Source organism: Carcharhinus amblyrhynchos, chromosome 14, assembly GCF_965287045.1.
Source record: "Carcharhinus amblyrhynchos chromosome 14, sCarAmb.v2.hapA, whole genome shotgun sequence".
In the NCBI taxonomy this organism is placed as follows: Eukaryota; Metazoa; Chordata; class Chondrichthyes; order Carcharhiniformes; family Carcharhinidae; genus Carcharhinus; species Carcharhinus amblyrhynchos.
The window spans coordinates 20,512,104-20,533,697 of NC_137337.1; the positions used below are offsets into that span (position 1 = coordinate 20,512,104).

The following is a 21,594-nucleotide window of genomic DNA, read 5'->3' on the forward strand; positions in this document are numbered from 1 at the left end:
GTTAGCACCTAATGCCCAGAATAAGGGTAGTGGCAAATGAACACTGCTCACTGTTGATTTACACCTCCAGCTCGACTTCTGTATGCCCCCCTGTGGTAAAGAGGGAGCCCTCTACACAAAATCTGGATATTGTGTGAACAGGGCATGTAACAGCATCTCTCCTCAAGCAATCAAAGTCCTCACTTGAGCCATGCAGAGACTCAGTCAGGAAATATCATTTAGAATATTTAGTTCTGTGAAAGTTATGTACCAAAAGTGAAATAGAGAGGAAAGAAAGATGGAATTAAGGAGATAGAGTAGACAAAGTAAAATTAAAAATAAACTTGAAATCTCAGCAATGATCCAAATATGACGGAATGAGACTCCACACTTGTACAGAGCCAGAGACATTATTTGTCAGCAATGATCACGTTTTAAAAAATCACCTCACAGTTGAGTGTATAAGCCTGACCTTTTTTAAAGAGTGTGTTGTGGGTATCTAATGGAAAGGTACCCCAACTTCTGAGCCTCCAGGTGTTTGAATGTGAAATCTCTGAGTTACTGCTGAAGTGAAGCCTGTAATGGAGCAAGTTAAATTGGACATCACCTTCAAAATTTCTGCACATAGCTCTGGGGGTTATTTTCCAAAATTCCTCGGACTCTGGATTGGTTCCTACAGATTGGAGGGTAGCTAATGTAAGCCTGCTAATCGAAAAATGAGGTAGAGAGAAAATAGGGAACTACAGATCAGTGAGTCTAACATCAGTACTAGGGAAGTCACTCGAGTCCATTATTAAGGATATTATAGCGCAACTTTTGGAAGGCAGTGGTAAGATCAGACAAATCTGGCATGGATTTACAAAGGGAAATCATGTTTGACGAATCTACTGGAATTCTTTAAGGACGCAGCAAGTAAAGTTGACCAGGGAGAACCAGTGGATGTGATGTATTTAGACTTTCAGAAGGCTTTCAACAAGGTCCGTAGCAGATTACAATGTGAAGTTGAAGTGCATGGGGTTGTGGGGTAGTGTCATGAGATGGATAGAAAGCTGGTTAACAGACAGGAAGCAAAGAGTTGGAATAAATGGGTATTCTTCGAATTGGCAGACAGTGACTAGCAGGGTACTGCAGGGATCTGTGATAGGACCCCAACTGTTCACATTCATTTAGTTCCCTAGGTCAAATCATGAATATATTATCTCCATATTTGCAGATGATACAAATTTTGGTGGGAGGGTGAGCAGTGAGGAGAATGCAGAGATGCTTTAGCGTGATTTGAACAGGCTGAGTGAGTGGGCATATGAATGGCCAATGCACTATAATGTGGATAAATGGGAGATTGTCCTCAGTCCTAAAAAGGACTGAGAAGAAGTTTCTTCACCCAGGGAGCGGTGAGTGTGTGGAATTACTCCCAGAAAAAGTAGTTGAGGCCAAAACATTGTGTGATTGTAAGATGGAATTAGATATAGCTCTTGGGGCTAAAGGGATGTGGGGGAGAAGGCAAGATCAGGATATTGAATTTGATGATCAACCATGATCCTAATGAATGACAGAACAGGCCCAAAGGACTGAATGGCCTACTCCTGCTTCTAGTCTCTGTGTATGTCACGGCAAGTTGCTGTCCAATTTACTCCATAATAATGGCGAGAGAGAGCCTTCACTGTTAAGTATACTGCATAATCTAGGCAGTTGCAGGCTGATTTCTTACTGTGGTTCTAAAAGGTTATTGCATTGTTTCAGCTGTACTTCTTTGGCCATAGCTGTCAAACTAAGACCTAATTTCTCTGTTCAGATGGTCGTAAAAATGTCCTATGTAATATTTAAAGAAGATTAGGGAATTCTCCAGAGATTGGGTCAACATATCATCTGCCAGAAAACGGATTAACTGATCGTTTATCTGACTGGAACATCCTGCTTGCAAATGGGTAGTTGCATTTGTCTACACTCTTGCATCACTTATAAGATGTTTTGGAGAGATTTGCTGAGGTGCTGTTTGAAAGCAGATGTGTTTTTAAGTTGTGTTCTTGTGAAACATCAGTGAGCTCAAATTTGACATGGAACTGGAGTTACACACTTTGTTTGGAATATATGTCTCCAAACACTTTGGAGTTTAGAGACAGAAGGAAGACCTTGGTAGCGAAAAGATGCAAATCTACATTACACGGTTTAAGAAGCTTGATTACTTGATGCCTTTTACTGAGGTGTTTTGGGATTGTTCTTGGAACAGAAGCTTTGCAACTGCTTTTGGAATGTTCTGAACTGAAGCTCTGTCAGATTAAGCCGTGCACTCTCTTTAATATCTTAAGGTCCCCCCTCTCCCACCACTACCACCACCTCCCAAGCAAGTTCCATAATAAATGGGTGCCACACTTGTACTGCGGTCAATAGATTAATATCTGTTTGGATAGAAAGACTCACTAGGAGACTGTGTCATGGTTTTAATCCTTCTGCTTTGTTTACGGTAATCCATTTTTATTCTTTTTTTTTCTTTTTTGTATCGGACGCAAATGTCTCAATTTTTTTCCCTCAGCCAAAAATAGCTGCAATCACTTTAAATCCTGCCAAGTCCTCTGTTCGGCTAACTTTAACAGAGCATCCGAAGGGTTTTGGCTGCTAATGGGACGAGTTATTTATGTTAACACGACAGATTTATTTTTTGTTGACTTTGAGGGCATTGAGGGATGTAGAAAGATGGGTAAATGGAGTTGAGATCACAATGAATGGTGGCACAAGCTTGGGGAGCCGAATGACTTATGGCTGTGTATCTAACGCTGTTTCCTCCTCGATTCATGCAAACAATTGTTCAGTGGCACCCTTTCACTGCTGCCACATAATTGCCAGCCTGGTAGAGCGCTCTACAGCCCCATACTGAAAAGCACAGTTATGACATCCAGTGGTAGAAATTTGGCGCAGCAACTTTTGTCACTGCTAGTTGAGCAGGTAATTTTTTTCCCCCCCACTGGACTTGGACAGGAAGCTCAACAAGACCGTTGTACAGACCTGAAATACATTACTGACCTTTTGCCTGAAGCACAAACAGAACTTTAAAAATGCCAGGATGAGCGATATCTAACCTTCAGGCTTGAAGTGTTGAACTTCTCAAAAATACATTTGGGCACCAGTTGGAATGTCTGGGGGCGAAATCCAGCACTTCAAACAGGCGAGCGTGACACCATTTAGCATGACTGCTTGACCAAGAGCTGCACAAAAATAATGCCGTCCGTAGTGGCTGGAAATATTGAGCAGACTTGACTACTGATGTAACGTTTCAGGTCAGTGACCTTTTATTCAGCCTGAAATGTTCACGTCCTGCTCCTTCCTCCATAGATATTGCCTGGCAGTTGAGGTGTCTCCCTGCACACACCCTCCACCCCACCCCCCCAGTCCCAGTCCCAGTCCGAATCCTAATCCTGCGGTTCTGTAGCTGGAAGTGGGTACTGAGTTCGACTAGCTTGGTTTGATACCTCCCAGTAGCTACTGATACTTTGCTGTCAAAACTTGCAAGCAAATGGAGATTCTCCCACAGAGCTGTATTCCAGTGGGATTTGGTGCCTTCAAGAAAGCTGGCGTGAAGGGGAATAACAATCTGGAAAAACATCATTCAGATGTTGAAAATAAACACACGCCCCTGAAGCAGTTTTGTCCCTTTGGTGAATCCAATATCTGTGTAGCATAGTAACTGCCCATTGCACAGACAGCTCAATGGAAGCAATGTTAATACCATGATCTTTCGATATCTACTTTTCCTTCATTATTGATATCTGTTACGAACTTGGCCAGACAATTCTGTTTTAAAATGTCCCCTCTAATTTAAGGTGAAACAAAAGTTAGGGAGGCGGTGGTCATACTCAACCTTCATCCAGAGACAGGCTCATGTAATCTGGTTGTCATGGAGAAAGTAACCCATTAGTTGAATATTTCAAAGTGAGTGTAGTTTTTATTTGCTAGACAACCTTTCTCTGCAGCTCCCAAATAAAGCACGTGTGTATTGCAATAAGGATATGTGGTTTTTGCTTTCTTCACTCCAGTTAACAATGCTGCCGCGTGCAAGGTGACTCATTAAATCAAACAGCCTCTTAGTAGTTATTACCAATATTTAGAACATTACTGGACTAGGGAGACTAAGCCTGTGTCTGAAAGACTGACACTCCTCTTGCCTGGAAAGCTCGCAGAAAAGAGTTGGTGCAGTGTGTGTATGAATGTTCAATAAATTCCTGCATATAAATCCCAGGCATCCACCCAATTTGCTCTACTTACTACACAAGTATACTAAACTGCCATTAGCCCGCTATTTTTCAATTCTGTATCTCATGCTGCCACGTTTATTTCTGAGAGTCTTTTTGTTTAAGTTTCTGAGCAAAGCATACAAGAGTAAAATGGAATCCTGTAATACAGACCACTAGATTAACTTCTAACAATCAAAACCTGCTTCTCCAAACCACGACCGATTGTTCATAATGTTTGTTGCAGATTAGTTTTGGTGACCTTATTTGTTCAAGAGTACAGCTCCCATTATTAAAAGGCAGTTGGTTCACTTGTGACATCACTAGTTTATGAAGTTGAGCATAAAGTATTAGCAGCTGCCCCGGTGGTTTTTGACAAAAACAAGGTATGATTTCATTTAATGTCAGGATATGACAATGGAGAAGTAGGCGGCATGGTGGCACAGTGGTTAGCACTGCTGCCTCACAGCGGCAGGGACCCAGGTTCGATTCCCAGCTTGGGTCGCTGTCCGTGCGGAGTCTGCACGTTCTCCCCGTGTCTGCGTGGGTTTCTTGCTGGGCGTTCCACTTTCCTCTCTCAGTCCGAAAGACATGCTGGTTAGCTGCATTGACCGTGCTAAATTCTCCCCCAGTGCACCCGAAGAGGCACCGGACTGTGGCGACTCAGGGATTTTCATAGTAACTTCATTGCAGTGTTAATGTAAGCCTACTTGTGACACTGATAAATAAGCTTTAAGCTTAAAAGCCTTTTAAACTGTAAACTTCTTGTGTTTTTCTTCATGTATACTACCTTATCTGGTTCCGTTCTCTGCCTTGTTCCCCATAATTTCATTTTCAGTGACTATCTGGTCACATCTTAAAATAATTCATGGTTTTTGCAGTAATTTATGGCAGAGAATACTGCTTTCTAATCGCCACCTCTGAAGCAGCCTGAATTTAGACATGAAATGGGTGAATACCAAGATATAACGCCAAGAGCAAATTGGGAGCAAGAACAAACTGCCAGGAGAAAAACATCCTCAGGGTTGGGAATTATTGGAAGTTGAATTTTAGTACAGAGGAAAAATTATTTAATGGAATTTTGGGCAAAGAATCAGAAAAATTCTAAAGCAGTAAATTGCTCCAGTGGGGGAGCAAAAGACCTGCAAATACATGAATCCATTGGTGTGGCTGTGTACCTGTACCTTGTTTCTGAGCACTTAATTTCAAAAATTTATTAGTGTCACAAGTAGGCTTACATTAACACTGCAATGAAGTCACTGTGCAAATCTCCTAGTTGCCGCACTCCAACATCTGTTCAGGTACGCTGAGGGAGAATTGAGCATGACCAATGTGTATAAGCTGGGAATCGAACCCGGGTCCCTGGCGATGTGAAGCAGCAGTGCTACTCACTGTGCTGCCAGGTTTGGTCTGATGTAAGTCTTCAGTTATTCCCCAACTGAATCATTTCACAGTACTCCGCTTTATCGTAGAAGTCCTACTGGACAGAAGGAGGCCATTTGGCCCATTGAGTCTGTACCGACCACACCTCACCCAGGCCCGATTCCCATAACCCCACGCCATTTTACCCTGCTAATCCCCCTGACACTAGGGTCAACTTAACACAGCCAATCCACCTCACCAGCTCATCTTTCGGAGTGTGGGAGGAAACCGGAGCACCCGGAGGAAACCCACAAAAACACGAGGAGAACTGCAGACTAAACATAGACTTTGACCCAAACCGGGAATCGAACCCGGGTCCCTGGCTCTGTGAAGCAGCAGTGCTAACCGATGTGTCAGTAGCAAGTCGTGATTTCTTCAGCTACTCTGAAACTGCTGTGTTTGAACTATCATTGGATTTGTTCTCATTCGCTAAACCTATATATATCTTTCGCAGGCTCCTTGTGACAACTTACTCTCTCCTAACTACCTCAATGTCATCAGCAAATTCCATGAGCTTTCACTTGATCCCATCATCCAAATCATTAGGGGGAAAGCCAAGTCTTAAAAACAAAAAGAAAACCCTTTCATTCTGTCCTTTTTCTATTTTTGCAGCTGGATCTGGAGAAGCCCATCGAGGAGCAGGGACCACTTGATGTTATTATCCACAAACTGACGGATGTAATTCTGGAGGCGGACCAAAATGACGCACAGTCTCAGGAACTGGTTCAGAGGTTTCAGGTGAGGACGCCATGCCCAATCCATGAGATGCCAACACAGCTTGTAAAAGGAAGTGTGTGAAGGGAGGGTGGGGAGATCACTTCGACCCTATTTAGGGCTACCAAATCTCCAGGATTGGCCTGGGAGTTTCCAGGAAATGAAGACAAATTTCTTGGATACCCTGCAGACATCATTTGAAGTAATGAAGAAAATGTGTTACTCTCATAGAATTGAAGAATCATAGAATCCCAACAGTGCAGAAGGAGGCGCCCATCATGCCTGCACCAACAGCAATCCCATCCAGGCCCTATCCCTGTAATCCCACATATTTACCCTGCCAATCCCCCTGACTAAGGGGTAATGTAGCATGGCCAATTCGCCTAACCTGCACATCTTTGGACTGTGGGAGGAAATCGGAGCACCTGGAGGAAACCCACGTAGACACAGGGAGAATGTGCAGACTCCACACGGAGGAGTGTCACCCAAGCCCTGAATCGAACCCGGGTCCCTGGCATTGTGAAGCAGCAGTGCTAACCCACTGTGCTACGGTGCCACCCCTTTGAAATCTTTGAAGAGTTCTGTTCATCAGAAATACTAGTGAAGAGAGGAAGAGCTGTTTGACAGACTATCAGAAATCATCCGTTCAGAAAATGAAATGTCTTTTTGCCTTCTCAGTTGGTGTGGGAAGGTGGGGGGGGGGGGGGGGGGGGGGTGGTGGCAATGGAGGGTGTTGGGGAGTCATGAGGGAGTCGGGGTGGGGATGGAGCGGGGAGGTGCGATGCATGGGAATGTGGTGATTGGATCCTGAAAATCATACAATAAAACGTTCAGGAATACATTCAATGAGAATTTGACAACCGTAGTTCCAATCCAAAATGGAAGCAACTGCATGTCTTCGCTTGGCCCTTGTGTTTAATAACATGTACATCGAGGAACATTACACTTCAATGGAAAGACCAATAGAGGCACTTTAATATTCTCACAAGGGTTTGCAGGGAAGGTGCCACAATGGGAGCCACTGTTTCCTGTTAGTTGTTGTTGCCAGCCTATGTTAAAGCTTACAATTCTCACAGCCTCTCTCTACACTGAGTGACTCTACCCCATACAGTTTGGCCGTCTTAAAGAAATTTAAAGGGGCCATGCAGTTAAAGAAATAGCCCTCACTCACAAAGAAAGGGAATGCTGATCATCACTGAACAGGAGGAAATCTGGATTTGCTGGGAATAGGTTTAAAATGAGAACTCACAGCTGGTGACATCCATGGAAATGTTTCTTTGGAGGTTAGGTCCTTTACATCAGAGTAGCATGGCCTGTGGGAGTACAGACCATTTGCCATTGAATAGACTCCTTAATGTTAAAAAAAAAGCTGCATTTGAGCAGAAAGCATTTGAAAGAGGCCAAGGTCAAAGCGAAGTTATAGTCTTTATTAAAGCAAAGCACAGCTGGATTCATTGGCACAATGCAGTGTGTTCAACTGCCTCCCACATTCCCCTGTCTCCAAAAGAGTTGGATATGACTCACTGAATGTCAATCCTCCTCCATTGCTTGTCCAACTTGCCGTTATTCACGTGGTTAGCCATGAGAAATGTCACTGGCCCCCTTGATGTTCAGGTCAGCAGTTCCAGAGCGCAGACAGCAATTGTAGCCGCAGTGCCCCCACCAGCTGAGAGCAGCTGGAATTTATTGCCCATCCCTTATTGCTGTTGAAGTGAGTGGCTTCCTTGGCCATTTCAGAGGGCTGTTGAGAGTCACCCACCTTGCTGTGGGTGTGGAGTCACATGTGGGTCAGACCAGGTAAGGACAGCAGATTTCCTTCACTAAAAGACGTTGGTGAACCAGATGCGTTTTTACAACAGTTGAATATTGTTTTTGTGGTCATCATTAGATTAATTCATGATTTTTATTTTGATGTTTTGAGTTCAAATTTCACCATCTGCCATGGAAGGTTGGAATCTGGCTCCCTGGATTACTAGCCCAGTAACAATACCACACTGCCATTACATTGAAATGTCACTGTTTAACTTAAACATGGTATCATTTTCAAACTAACCATTCACAAGGAACACCCCACTCAATATTTCTTTTCCTGGCTATCCCCAGGGAATTAAGGTTTTGTTTAAATTTGTTTATTAGTGTCACAAGTAGGCTTATATTAACACTGCAATGAAGTTACGGTGAAAATCCCCTAGTTGCCGCACTCCGGTGCTTGTTCGGGTACACCGAGGGAGAATTTAGCATGGCCAATGCACCTAAGCAGCACATCTTTCAGGCTGTGGGAGAAAACCGGACCACCCGGAGGAAACCCACGCAGACACGAGGAGAACATGCGGACTCTGCTCAGATGATGACCCAACCCAGGAATTGAACCTGGGTCCCCTGGTGCCAGGAGATAGGAGTGCTAACCTGATCACATCCCTCAATAAGAAGTCCAACTGTTAGACTTTAACCTGGTGTTGTGAGACTTCTTACGGTGCTTACCCCAGTCCAATGCCGGCATCTCCACATCATCTCCCTCAAGCCATTCAGCCTTTGCAACTTGCCCATTTCCCATTGATCTCCAAACCTCCTTTTCCCTTGCCTCTTTGCAGTCTGACAACCACTCTGCCAACAACACCGCCCCCCCCCCGCCCCCCATGCATTTCTCTCCTAACACATTCTGTCTGTCTCAGAAAACAGTGTGTTTCTGTGCTCTTCCCCTTCCCTCAAGCTTGAAAACTTGAATTTTGGGAGCACTACCTTGAGCCTCAGGGACCTGAAGTGCTTGATATATTATCTAGTCTCACTGAACCATCGAACTTTGCACCAATTCAGGGTGAGTTAGCTAATCTGAGTGGGGAAATAGGAGAGCTGCCGCAAATGGCCTTGGTTACTCTGAGGGCGAGGAGAGGAATCTTCCCTTTTTCTGCTGCTATAGATCAGGCCAGGAGGGTGTGATCATCGCAGTGGTCCACGAGCGCCCGCTTGCCAGGCTAACAATAATGAAGCTGTGCTGTGCTGTGACTGGACCACGCTCCTTGAGACATTCTGCAGAGGAAAATCAGCAGCAAAGAAATGGGAGGTTGAATAATGTGAAAGCAGGAAAATACCCTGAGTGAAAGTGCTGACGCATTGCCTGTCTTTTCAGGATTATATTGACGCACACCCAGAGACCATCATTCTGGACCCACTGCCTGCAATCAGGACCCTCTTAGATAGATGCAGGTCATATGAGCTGATTCGTAGACTGGAAGGTTACATGCAAGGTATGTAAAGTTATATTGCTGAAATTCAAAACCTCTACTGATTATTTGCTTTTATACATGGCACTTGTTAAACCTGAATTATAAGAGTGATTTGGCCAACCTGCCAACCCCCTGCTGCTTATGACATTGTTATAAGCTTGGCCCTCCGAATACAATTGTCCCAGCATTATTTATTGTGGATACTGGACGGTGAGTTATATTCTGCGGCAGGGCTTTGCATGTTAGCAGCTACCTCATGAGAATGGCCAAAGCACATGGGGTGTGAAGAGTGAATGCTAACAAGCATCAGCTCTCCTGCATTTGAAGGGGAATCTTTTGAAACATATGAAGGGAGTAGATAAGATAGAAGCAGGGAGGTTGTTTCCACTGGCGGGTAAAACTGGAACTAGGGGGCATGGCCTCAAAATAAAGGGGAAAAGATTTAGGCCTGAGTTGAGGAGGAACTTCTTCACCCAAAGGCTTGTGAATCTCTGGAATTCCCTATCCAGTGAAGCAGTTGAGGCTACCTCATTGAAAGTTTTTAAGGCAAAGATAGACAGATTTTTGATCAGTAAAGGAATTAAGGGTTATGGGGAGTGGGTGGATAAGTGGAGCTTGAGTCCACAAAAAGATCAGCCATGATCTTATTGAATGGCGGAGCAGGCTCGAGGGGCCAGATGGCCTACTCCTGCTCCTAGTTCTTATGTTCTTATCCATTTCATTCCCTGCAAATGCTGTGACCTCAGGTGCCAGGTCCTGCTCAATCCAGAAGTTCTGAACTTTGAAATACTGTTTTAATCCAGTGCTCATTCCTATCCTATCACCTCAGAAATATTGCCCATCTAGATACCTCTGCCCCCATGTTTCTGAAACCTTGATTTATGTTTTTCTGTTCTCTCCACCTCTGCTACTTGTTCCAAACTGCAATTTACCCCCAAACACTCCAGCTAACGCACGGTGTCCTGGACTTGGATTGTCCCTGCCCCTGTCAAATCCCACTGGCTCTCTGTGAATTAACATTGAGCTTGTTGTCTTTTGAATCCTTCCAGAAGTTCCCCCCCCATCCTACCTCACTGCATCCACCACCTGCTCTTCTGGATGCTGGAGTCAGTTTAAACTGCTAAAGCACTCAGCTGGGAAGAAAATCTCCTCTGGGAGACGAGTAACAAAGCTTTCCTGAGTATCCTGACCAGTATTACTCCCTCAGCCAGCCCCGCTAAAGACACATCATCTGATGCAAAATTCCTTTTTTTCTGTTCCATTGTTATGCTTTGCCTGTTTCTCCATCATATCCAGGGGTCATTTGATTCCATATTCCCAAGTCGTTGCCCTGTAATTTAATTGGAAGTAGAATTTCAGATGTATCTTTTACACTCCCTTAATTATCCTCTACGCCTTTAAAATCACCTCTTTGTTGCCTGGTTACCAGGTAAACTCAAGACATTTCTCAGGAGATTATTATCATAGACTCCACTGTGCGGAAGGAGGCCATTTGGCCCATTGAGCCCACACCAACAACAATCCCACCCAGGCCCAATCCCTGTAACCCCACATATATTTACCTCCTAATCCCCCTGAGACCAAGGAGCAATTTGGCCAGTCGACCTAACCCGCAGATCTTTGGACTATGGGAGAAAACCAGAGCACCTGGAGGAAACCTGTGCAGACACAGGGAGAATGTGCAAACTATACACAGATAGTGACCCGAGGCTGGAATCGAAGCCGGGTCCATGGCACTGTGAGGCAGCAGTGCTAACCACTGTGCTACCCCTTAGAAGGAGGCCATTTGGCTCATCGAATCTGTACTGACCACAATCTCATTCAGGTCCTATCCCCATAACGCCATGCATTTACCGTAGCTAGTCCCCCCTGATGTTAAGGGGCAGTTTAGCATGGCCAATTCACCTAATGTGAATTAGCTTCATGGCTTTTCTATGCCTTGTCTCCCAAGTTTCTCACAAAATCCAATACGGTGCTTGAGATGCAGCCTGACCAGAGAACACTGTACAGTGTGAATTAACATTGAGATTGTTGTCATTAGTTTTCAAATCCTTCCCGAACCTACCTCACAGTGTCCAGTCCTACCTCACTATGTCCATCTCCTGCTCCTTTGGATGCTGTGGAGGAAGGAGCAGCACTCCAAAAGCTCATGATTCCCAGTAAACCTGTTGGACTTTAACCTGTGTTGTGAGACTTCTTACAGTGTGATTGGGGCTTTGACGTTTTAACACTGTATAGCTCGTCACTCCATTGACAGTGAATTGTTGCTCTGCTCTATTTCACTATGTTTAGTGTCACGTCTATTAAGATGGCAAGATCTTGTTCAACTTCATTCTGAAATTATTCCAACACCATTCATGGTGTACACGTGCTGTCCATTCCTCCCGATGTTGAGTATTGTGTGCATTGAATTTCATCTGGCATTGTTCTACCGCGTACCTTTTGAATTCCATCCACTTATATGACAGCTGGCATTTTTGTAATTTGACCTGAATATTAAAATGATCTTTTATTTCAGAGTGGCTTTGTGTACAAGTGCAGGATGTAACATCCACCAGAATGTCTACTTCATATCCCCCTATTTCTGGCCTCTTTTGCCTTCTGACTTCCTTTTGTTCCACTGCCGGTAGTCATGCCTTTAGCTGTCAGAGGCCTACGGTCTTCTCAAGATGTCTCTCCCCCTGCCCCTGCTTTGAGCAGTTTTTTTGTTCACCTCCCCCAATGTCTGTTCCTTTGGCTCGGATTCTTTTCATTTGATCTAATCGTGCTGCTATGAAGCATCCTGGGATGCTGAATCTTGAACTCTCCATCCCAACAGTAACCTTTTTTAGTTAGGCTTTCAACGTTGTAGCTCTGGAGAATGGTTCCATTCATCGAAGAATTTGGCTGTAACTTGGGGCTTTTGTGAAACATTGGCATTACACCAGAGCTGGTTAGAATATTATTGATTAGTGTTACGCCAAAGAATTTAAGTTTTTAAGCTTATTTATTAGTGTCACAAGTAGGCTTGCATTAACACTGCAATGAAGTTAAGGTGAAAATTCCCTAGTCGCCACACTCCGGCGCCTGTTCGGGTACATTGAAGGAGAATTTAGCATGGCCAATGCGTCTAACTAGCACGTCTTTCGGAGCACACGGAGGAAGCCCAGACAGACATGGGGAGAAAGTGCAGACACCGCACAGATAGTGACCCAAGCCGGAAATCGAACCTAGGTCTCTGGTGCTGTGAGGCAGCAGTGCTAATCACCATGCCACAAAAGACAGCTATACTCCAGAGGTAGGAGAAGGAAACAAGGTTTTTCTGTTAAGAGTTTTCAGCTTTAAAAGTATTTTACTTTCACGTTCCCAAGCAACAGCAGTGACTTTTGACTGATTTGTCATTAAATGCATTTCAGAATTGGCCTAGCCCTGTCCTCTGAAGGGAAAGCATCTCTTTAGGTCTGCAGCCTTGACGAGAATAATTGGCTGACGTTCTGTCCTTGGAACCAGGATGATTTGAGGGTGAAGTGAATGTTATTTTAGAAGAAGAGAATAGTGTTTAAGCAAGCCAAAAAATGAATTGTATAATCAGCTATAATGTCATAGACTAAATACAGTTCATGTAATCTTGCAGAATGTTAAACAAGATATTGTTCCTGCAGTTCCTTGTGGGTATATTGTACTGAAGAAGCCATAACACATCTCATCACAACCCAGAGGCCTGTCTGAAATCAATCTAGTGTGCTAACACATTTGTTTGATTGAAATATCTGCAGTTCATCAGGGTTTATGAAATGTGCAGCGCATGGTTTGTTTAACTTGGCTGGGAGCAGTGGAATACTGTTGAGAGCTTCCAATGGTTCTGGGGCCCTGGGTAAGATATTCTCATCAACTGAGACAATACAAATTTTATTGTGCTGATTGAAGCCTCAGCAGGAACGTTCCCCTCGCACTAAAGTGGGCAATAAAGTTTGGTGCACATCGAAAGGAGAGAAGCAGCTTTCTTTCTCAGTTGACCTTCTGGTTTTCATTTGCAGCTGAGGAAAAACGGCTCCGTTCGTGCGTAGGATATAGAAATAAATTGCCAAGTATCAGTAGAGACCACAGAAACATTACAGTGCAGGAGGAGGTGATTCGGGCCATTGAATCTGCACTGACCCTCCGAAAAAGCCCTCTACCCTGACCGACCTCCCCATCATATCCCCACTTATCACAGTCAGTTCATCTAACCAGCACATCTTTGGACTGTGGGAGGAAACCTACGCAGACACTGGAAGAATGTACAAACTCCACACAGTCTCCCAAAGCCGGAATTGAACTTGGGTCCCTGGTGCTTTGTGGCAACCACTGTGCCACTGCTCAAAGTCAGATCTTAGATTCTTTGTTTCTCTTCACCCGAAGCATTTTGCTGATCAAGCTAACTAAGCTGTAATGAACTATTCGGTCTGCATTTCTTGTGATACAGTAAGAAGTCTCACAACACCAGGTTAAAGTCCAACCAGTTTATTTGTGGAAGGTTCCACACACCTGACGAAGGAACACAGTTTCCGAAAGCTTGTGGGTTTACTATCAAATAAACTGGTTGGACTTAAACCTGGTGTTGTGAGACTTCCTACAGTGTTTACCCCAGTCCAGCGCCGGCATCTCCACATCATGACATTCTTGTGATACGCAGCAACTCAAGTTTGACATCTGATATAATTTTTCTTTTTTCTTTTGTGAGATGTGGGCGTCACTGACAGGGTCTGCATTTGTTGCCCCTTGAATGGAGTTGTTTGCTAGGCCATTTCAAAGGGGAGGGTAAGTGTCAACCGCATTGCTGTGGGTCTGGAGTCACGTGTGTGCTGTGGGTCTGGAGTCACGTGTGTGCTGTGGGTCTGGAGTCACGTGTGTGCTGTGGGTCTGGAGTCACGTGTGTGCTGTGGGTCTGGAGTCACGTGTGTGCTGTGGGTCTGGAGTCACGTGTGTGCTGTGGGTCTGGAGTCACGTGTGTGCTGTGGGTCTGGAGTCACGTGTGTGCTGTGGGTCTGGAGTCACGTGTGTGCTGTGGGTCTGGAGTCACGTGTGCGCTAGACAAAGTAAGGACAGCAGATTTCCTGCCCTAAAGAACATCGGTAAACCAGATGGGTTTTTACAACAATTTGACAATGGCTTCATGCTCATCAGTAGGTTGTTAATCCCAGATTTTTTTATTATTGAATTCAAATTCCAAGATGGGATTCGAACTCGGGTCCCCAGAAATTATCCTGGACCTCTGGATTACAAGTCCAGTGGCAATATCACTATGCCACTGCCTCCCCTGTTGAAATCCTAGAGCAGGTACTCAATAGATAAATATCTTTTTTGAATTGATTATTGCCCACTAGATTATTGTAATATTTGTGAGAATTTTTTTGAAGCACGAGAACGAATCAATCGTTTAAAAATAGAATCTCATATCACACCTCTGGCTTTTCTTGAGTAAAATCGTTACCAAGAGTTGGTGTACGCTGTTTGAACTAAAGCATTCCATTTCTGAAATACTTCAAGTGGCTGTGTTTAGCTGACTTAAAACTTGCTCACAATCCGGCCTCTCAAATGTGATTGCTATCTATGGATCGGTACATTAGCATTACAGTCCCCTCAAGAAAGGACAAAAATAAGGAAAGGAATGAACTGTAGAGAATTCCCTTGTGAATAGTTTGTGATGCGAGAGATGCCAATCTTCAGAAAGATCTTCAGTAATGAGCATTAGGATGGAAGTGGGATCAGTTCAATTGACTTCCTGAGCACTGTCTGAATACCAAAAGATTGCTTCTTGCAGCCTGCATTTCTCTCTCTGGGATGTTTATTTTTAATTGCTGAGAGGAATTTGCTGTTCTGATTCTAACCTGGTTTCTTTCCCTCATTAACTGTGGAGATAAGGTGGCCCTCCTACCCATATGTAGGTAGGCCTGTTGACCACGTAACAAGGATTCGCAGTCATGCGAATAAAGATCTGGGATTTTTTTTGTAAGATTTTTGATTTAACAGGTGAAGAAAAGCTGATGTCTTTTTACTTTGCAACAACATGTATTGTGTGATTCTGGTTATACGTTTTCCCCATGTGTGGCGTCTAGACAGCCATCTGCTGTGTTAGGTTTAGCACATTTCCTGGACTGTGTTAACTAATCCATTAGAAAGTACATGACTGGAAAATAATGTGTTAACTCGAGGCATTTGTGTGTTAGCTTAATTAGCAGCAGATGTAGGAAGTTCATCCACTTAGATCCATAGAATGATACTGAGGAGGAGGTGGCCATTTTGTCCATCATGTCTGTGCTGGCCCTTTCAAAGAAACATAGAAACTAGAAGCAGGAGTAGGCCATTCGGCCCTTTGAGCTTGCTCTGTCATCCATTATGATCATTGAATTCTATATCCTGATCCCACCTTCTCCCCTATATCCCTTGATCCCTTTAGCCCCAAGAGCTGTACCTCATTTCTTGAAATCAGCCAATATTTTGGCCTCATATACTTTCTGTGGTAGTTAATTCCACACATTTGTCACCTTCTGAGTGAAGAAACTTCTTCTCCCCTCAGTTCCCAAAGGTCTCCTTATTCCCCTAACTTTGTTTCATAGTCTGGCAGATTCTCCCCTTTCAGGAGCTATCCAGTTCCTTTTTTGAGTTGACATTGAATCTGCTTCTACCAGCCTTTTAGGCAGTGCCTCCCAAAGCAACTTGCTGCATAAAAATAAATACTCCTCACTATTGAATATGAAGATGTCTTGTGACAACTGTGTGGATTAACCTTAATTCTTCAACCAGTGTCTGAATGCCCTTACTTGGCACATGTTAGCTATTTGATTTGATTTGATTTATTATTGTCACGTGTATTGGCATGCAGTGAAAAGTATTGCTTCTTTCACACCATTCATAGAGTACATAGGGGAGAAGGAAAGGAGAGGTTGCAGAGCGTAGTGTTACAGTCATCACTAGGGTGTAGAGAAAGATCAACTTAATGTGAGATATGTCCATTCAAAAGTCTGCTGGCAGCAGGGAAGAAGCTGTTTGTGAGTCGGTTTGTATATAATCTCAGACTTTTGTATCTTTTTCCTGACAAAAGAAGGTGGAAGAGAGGTGCACGGGGTCCTTTATTATGCTGGCTGTTTTTGTGAGGCAGTGGGAATCAATGTCTGGGAGACTACCTTGCATGAAGGATTGGGCTATGTTCACAACCCTTTGTAGTTTCTTGTGGTCTTGGGCAGAGCAGGAGCCACACCAAGCTGTGATACAACCAGAAAGGCTGTTTTATATCTCTAAACCTTTTGCAGTATGTGACTAAGGAACATTTATGTCAGTTGCATTGACCCTTGTACCACCATATCTAGTGTATTGTGTGTTTTGTTTTGATCCCCATAAAAACCAATAATGTGAAAGAATTAAACTTCCTAAATGATGTCAATGGAAATTTTAGTTGATTTGGTTTATTATGGTGGCATGTATTAGTACACAGTTGGAAGTATTGTTTCCTGTGCGCTATACAGACAAAGCATGTTGTACATTATTTCTATGATAGTGGATATTTCATGAGACTGGTGTCAGTGGATGGTTCAGTATGGTGTTAATTCAGTCGCGGGATAGTCTCCAACATTGTACTTCCCGTTCACGCCTACCTCATGGGAAATTTCAAACTTAGGCACCAATTCAATGTTATTCAGCTTATGATCAAAATTTGACTGATATCCAGGGATGGCTTAAATTTGTTGAACTTTGTTTGCAAGTTTGCCTTAGTGCACCAAGCCACAGAATTCAGTTAAAAATAGATTGTCCACATGCATTTGAAGAATCCACTCATTCAGATGAGCTTGTGTGACTGTGCTCTACCATAAAGAATCTGTAGAACCACCCTGAATATAATAGAAACCATAGAATGGCTACAGTGCAGAAGGGGGCCATTCAGCCCTTCGACTCTGCACTGACTCTCCAAAACAGCATCTTATCCAGGCCCAATCCCCTGCCCTATCCTCATAATCCCATGCATTTATCATGGCTAATCCACCTGACAATAAGGGACAATTCAGCCTGGCCAATCAATCTAATCATCACATCTTTGGAATGTGGAAGGAAGCTGGAGCACCCGAGGAAATCCACACAGACATGGGGAGAATGTGCAAACTCCACACAGACAGTTATTCGAGGCTGGAATTGAACCTGGGTCCCTGGCGCTGTAAGGTAGCAGAGCTATCCACTGTGCCACCATGCCTCTCATTTTGAATGTCAGATTTTGGGCCTAACGGTGACTGCCCAATAATGATCATCAGATATATTCATTGTCACTTGAACGAGTTACTGGAGGTTATTTGTGAAGAACCTGTGCCTCAACAAAAAAATACTGATGTCGTTAGAAATGGGGAGAGGAGAATTGCCAAAAAAAATTCATCACTGACCTTGCCTGATTTTAGAAGTGAAAGACAGAAGATTGTTTCGCAAATAGCAAGTACTCGCATGAAGCAGTGCCCGGAGTGCTTGTCAATGGGGTTCTGTAGCAATCTCGGCAACAGATTTGAACACGTTCTTCTGGAATCCAGATTCATTTATCTTGAGGGAACTGGATGTCAGGTTGAATTAGAACATTGTCCTTTACCCCCCTGTAAACCTGGAATACATCCCAGATTATTGGGATGAATGTTTGAAAGATTTAGAAATTACTATTGTGCTGTTTAAACTAATTCCACTTGGATTCAAATGCATAGCATAACACCGGCCACAAGTTAACTGCATAGAGAGGACACAACAAAGGATAGATGCTGTACAAAATCTGGGAATGACTGAAGGTTTTTTTTTAGTTTATTCATTGTCACAAGTAGGCTTACATTAACACTGCAGTGAAGTTACTGTGAAAATCCCCTAGTCGCTGTACTCCGGGTACACTGAGGGAGAATTTAGCATGGCCAGTGCTCCTAACCAGCATGGCTGTCAGGCTGTGGGGGAAAACCGGAGCACCCGGAGGTAACCCTCACGGACAATGGGGAGAACGTTCCAACTCCACACAGACAGTGACCCAAGGCCGGATTGAACCTGGGTCCCTGGAGCTCTGAGGCAGTGTTGACCTCTAGGAAAAGGTCCTGTGAATTTCTACCCAAAGTAATGGAAGTGGGTCATGGAATGGCAAACCCTGTTGACAGCAGAGGGGTCAGAAGACACATCACGGGGGTGGGGGGGGGGGGGGGGGGGAGCATGGAAAATTCCACCCATTGTGTATAAGCATTGAAATCTCCCTCATTTATTATGCCTGCCTCCCTTTAGCTAGTCCGGTTGGCATTCTTTATGAGTGCCACTGTTTTATTGGCACTGCCTGGTGTTCAGGGAACCATGATTCATGTAAATATTTCCCCTTGAGTCTCATGCATGGTTTTTGGCCTGATGAACATCATTGCAACCTAGCTCTCTATCCTCTCCACATTGTTATCTACAAGTTATCTAATATGAGCTTTTTAACAGAAAATAAATCAAAAAATAACATTGCATTCAAAATTGTGTCTGTGGAAGGGATAAAGGGGTCAACACGTTTTTATGATTGGGAGGCTGTTTCCAATGGAGTTCCTTTTTGGTTATATGTTGTCTTAAATTTAGGGTATACAATTATGATGTTTGTAAATTGTACAAAAATTTAGTTGCATGGCTGATGGTGAGAAAGAAAACTGTTGACTGCAGGAAGATATCAATGGATCAGTGAGCAAAAAATGACCATTGAAATTCACAGAATAGAATAGAATCAAAGAATCCCTATAGTGCAGGAAGAGGCCATTCTGCCCATCGAGTCTGCACTGACAATAACCCCACCCAACCCATAACCCCACATATTTACCCTGCTAATCTCTCTAACCAAGCATCCCGAGACCCCTAAAGGAAAATTTAGCGTGGCCAATGCACCTAACCCGCACATCTTTGCACATCTTTCAATCTGGAAAAACATGAGTTACTGGGTTTAAGGGGTCCATCAAAGCAACAGAATAAACAATGAATTGTAGGATACTGTGAGAAGCAAAGAACGGCAGAGGGACCTTGAAGTGCATATCCACAAATATATCTGAAGACAGCAGGACAGGTAGATAAGATGGCTAAGAAAGCATACAGGATATTTTCCTTTGTTAGCTGAGTTGGTCGGACAGGTTGAGAGCATGGTTAGCAAAGCATCCAGGTTTTATTAATGGGGAAAACAGAGTAAAGCAAGGAAGTTATGTTAAATTTGTAGAAGACACTAGTTAGGCCTCAACTGGAGTATTGTGTCTACTTCTGGACGTCACACTTGAGGATGGATGTGAAGGCATTGGAGAGGGTGCAGAAGAATGATTCCAGGAATGAGAAACTTAAGTTACGTAAATAGATTGGAGAAATCGGGAGCTGTTTTCCTTGGAGAAGGTTGAGAGGAGATCATGAGTGATCTGAACAGAGCAGATAGGGAAAAACTGTTCCTATAGGTGGAAGCTGGAAGCATCGAGAGCCATTGGCACAGATTTAAAATACTTGGCAAAAGATGCAATGGTGACATTTGGGAAAACACAGTGAGTGGTTAGAATACAGAATGCACTGCCAGGATGTGTGGTGGCAGCAGGTTTAATTGAGCAATCTAAGGAGGAATTGGATTACTGTTGAAAAGGAAGAATGTCATAGAACCCCTACAATGCAGAAGGAGGCCATTTGGCCCATCGAGTCCGCACCGACCACAATCCCACCCAGGCCCTATTCCCATAACCCACACACTCACCTTGCCAATCCTCCTGATATTAAGGGGCAATTTAGCATGGCCAATCAATCCAACCTGCACATCTTTGGAGTATGGGAGGAGCACCCAGAGGAAACCCACGCAGACATGGGGAGAATGTGCAAACTCCACATAGACAGTGACCCCAGGCCAAAATTTAATGCGGGTCCCTGGCGCTGGACACGGCAGTGCTAACCACTGTGCCTGTACAGGGCTGTAGAGGAATGGCATGAAGTAAATTGTTGCTTTTGAGAGCCAACACAGCCATTGGGCTGAATGATTTTGTTTCATTGGGTGAGGAAATGGCTTCCCCCTCTAATCATTTGATTAGGATGGGTGGGGGAGGGTGCAGTGGAGTGCCAAATTAATGGGTGTGAATTAATGGGGTTTCTATCTTTGGGGGGCTGTCCTTTTCTGATCGGGGGTTTGCCCCATAAGATTGGATTCCACTGCCTCCCCCTTCTCCCTCCCATCTTAAACCCACCACCACTCTAAGCTTCCCAAACCCTTCTGGACTCACCAGACTCCAGGATTGATGGCATCCTCCCTCTTGCAGTCTGGGCACTGCCCCCTAAGGCACTCTTGGCACTGCCAGGACTAACAGAGCCACTGACTAATCTGATAGAAGGTTCCTAATCCCTTTGTTTCTGTGGTTTATAACCAGTGGTCAGAGATGTAGAGTAAGAGGTGGGAGCTGTTGATGGTGTTGGAGAGGAAACCTTTGCTTCCAGAGGAGAAGGAAGTCTGGAATTCCTCATCTTAGAGGATTATAGAGGTAGAAACCCTTGGTGTTATTCACTTGCACGTGCATCTGACCTACAAAGCTGCGGCCAAGGCTGGAAAGTGGGAATAGACTACTAGCCGGCCAGCATAGTCCTGAGCGGCACAGTTGTTAGCACTGCTGCCTCACAGCGCCAGGGACCTGGGTTCAATTCCCGGCTTGGGTCACTGTTTAGGAATGGAACAGTTTCAGAGCCTATCCAGGGACATACTTTGGAAAGGCGCTGTGCCATGTGGAGTTTGTATGTTCTCCCTGAGTCTGCGTGGGTTTCCTCCGGGTGCTCCAGTTTTCTCTCTCAGTCCAAAGATGTGTGGGTTAAGTTGATTGGCCGTGCTAAATTGCCCCTTAGTGTCCCGGGATGCATAGGTTAGAGGGATTAGTGGGGTAAGTATGTGGGGTTACGGGAATAGGTTCTGGGTGGGATTGTTGTCAGTGCAGACTCGATGGGCTGAAGGCTTCCTTCTGCACTGTAGGGGTTCTATGATTCGAGTACTGAATGTGCTGCGCACTTTGATGGAAAGGGGTGGGAGGACTCTCTTTTGGAGC

General features: G+C 44.2%; 1 protein-coding gene across 1 annotated transcript in view; it reads left to right on the top strand.

The window, feature by feature from the left end:
• Window positions 1–21,594, top strand: part of itpk1a (inositol-tetrakisphosphate 1-kinase a) — a 201,508-nt gene that overhangs the window by 126,901 nt on the left and 53,013 nt on the right. Inside the window, exons 4-5 of the mRNA XM_080202372.1 lie at window positions 6,237–6,362; window positions 9,466–9,583. Coding sequence (XP_080058498.1) covers window positions 6,237–6,362; window positions 9,466–9,583 — 244 coding nt within the window. The remainder of the gene's footprint in view (window positions 1–6,236; window positions 6,363–9,465; window positions 9,584–21,594) is intronic.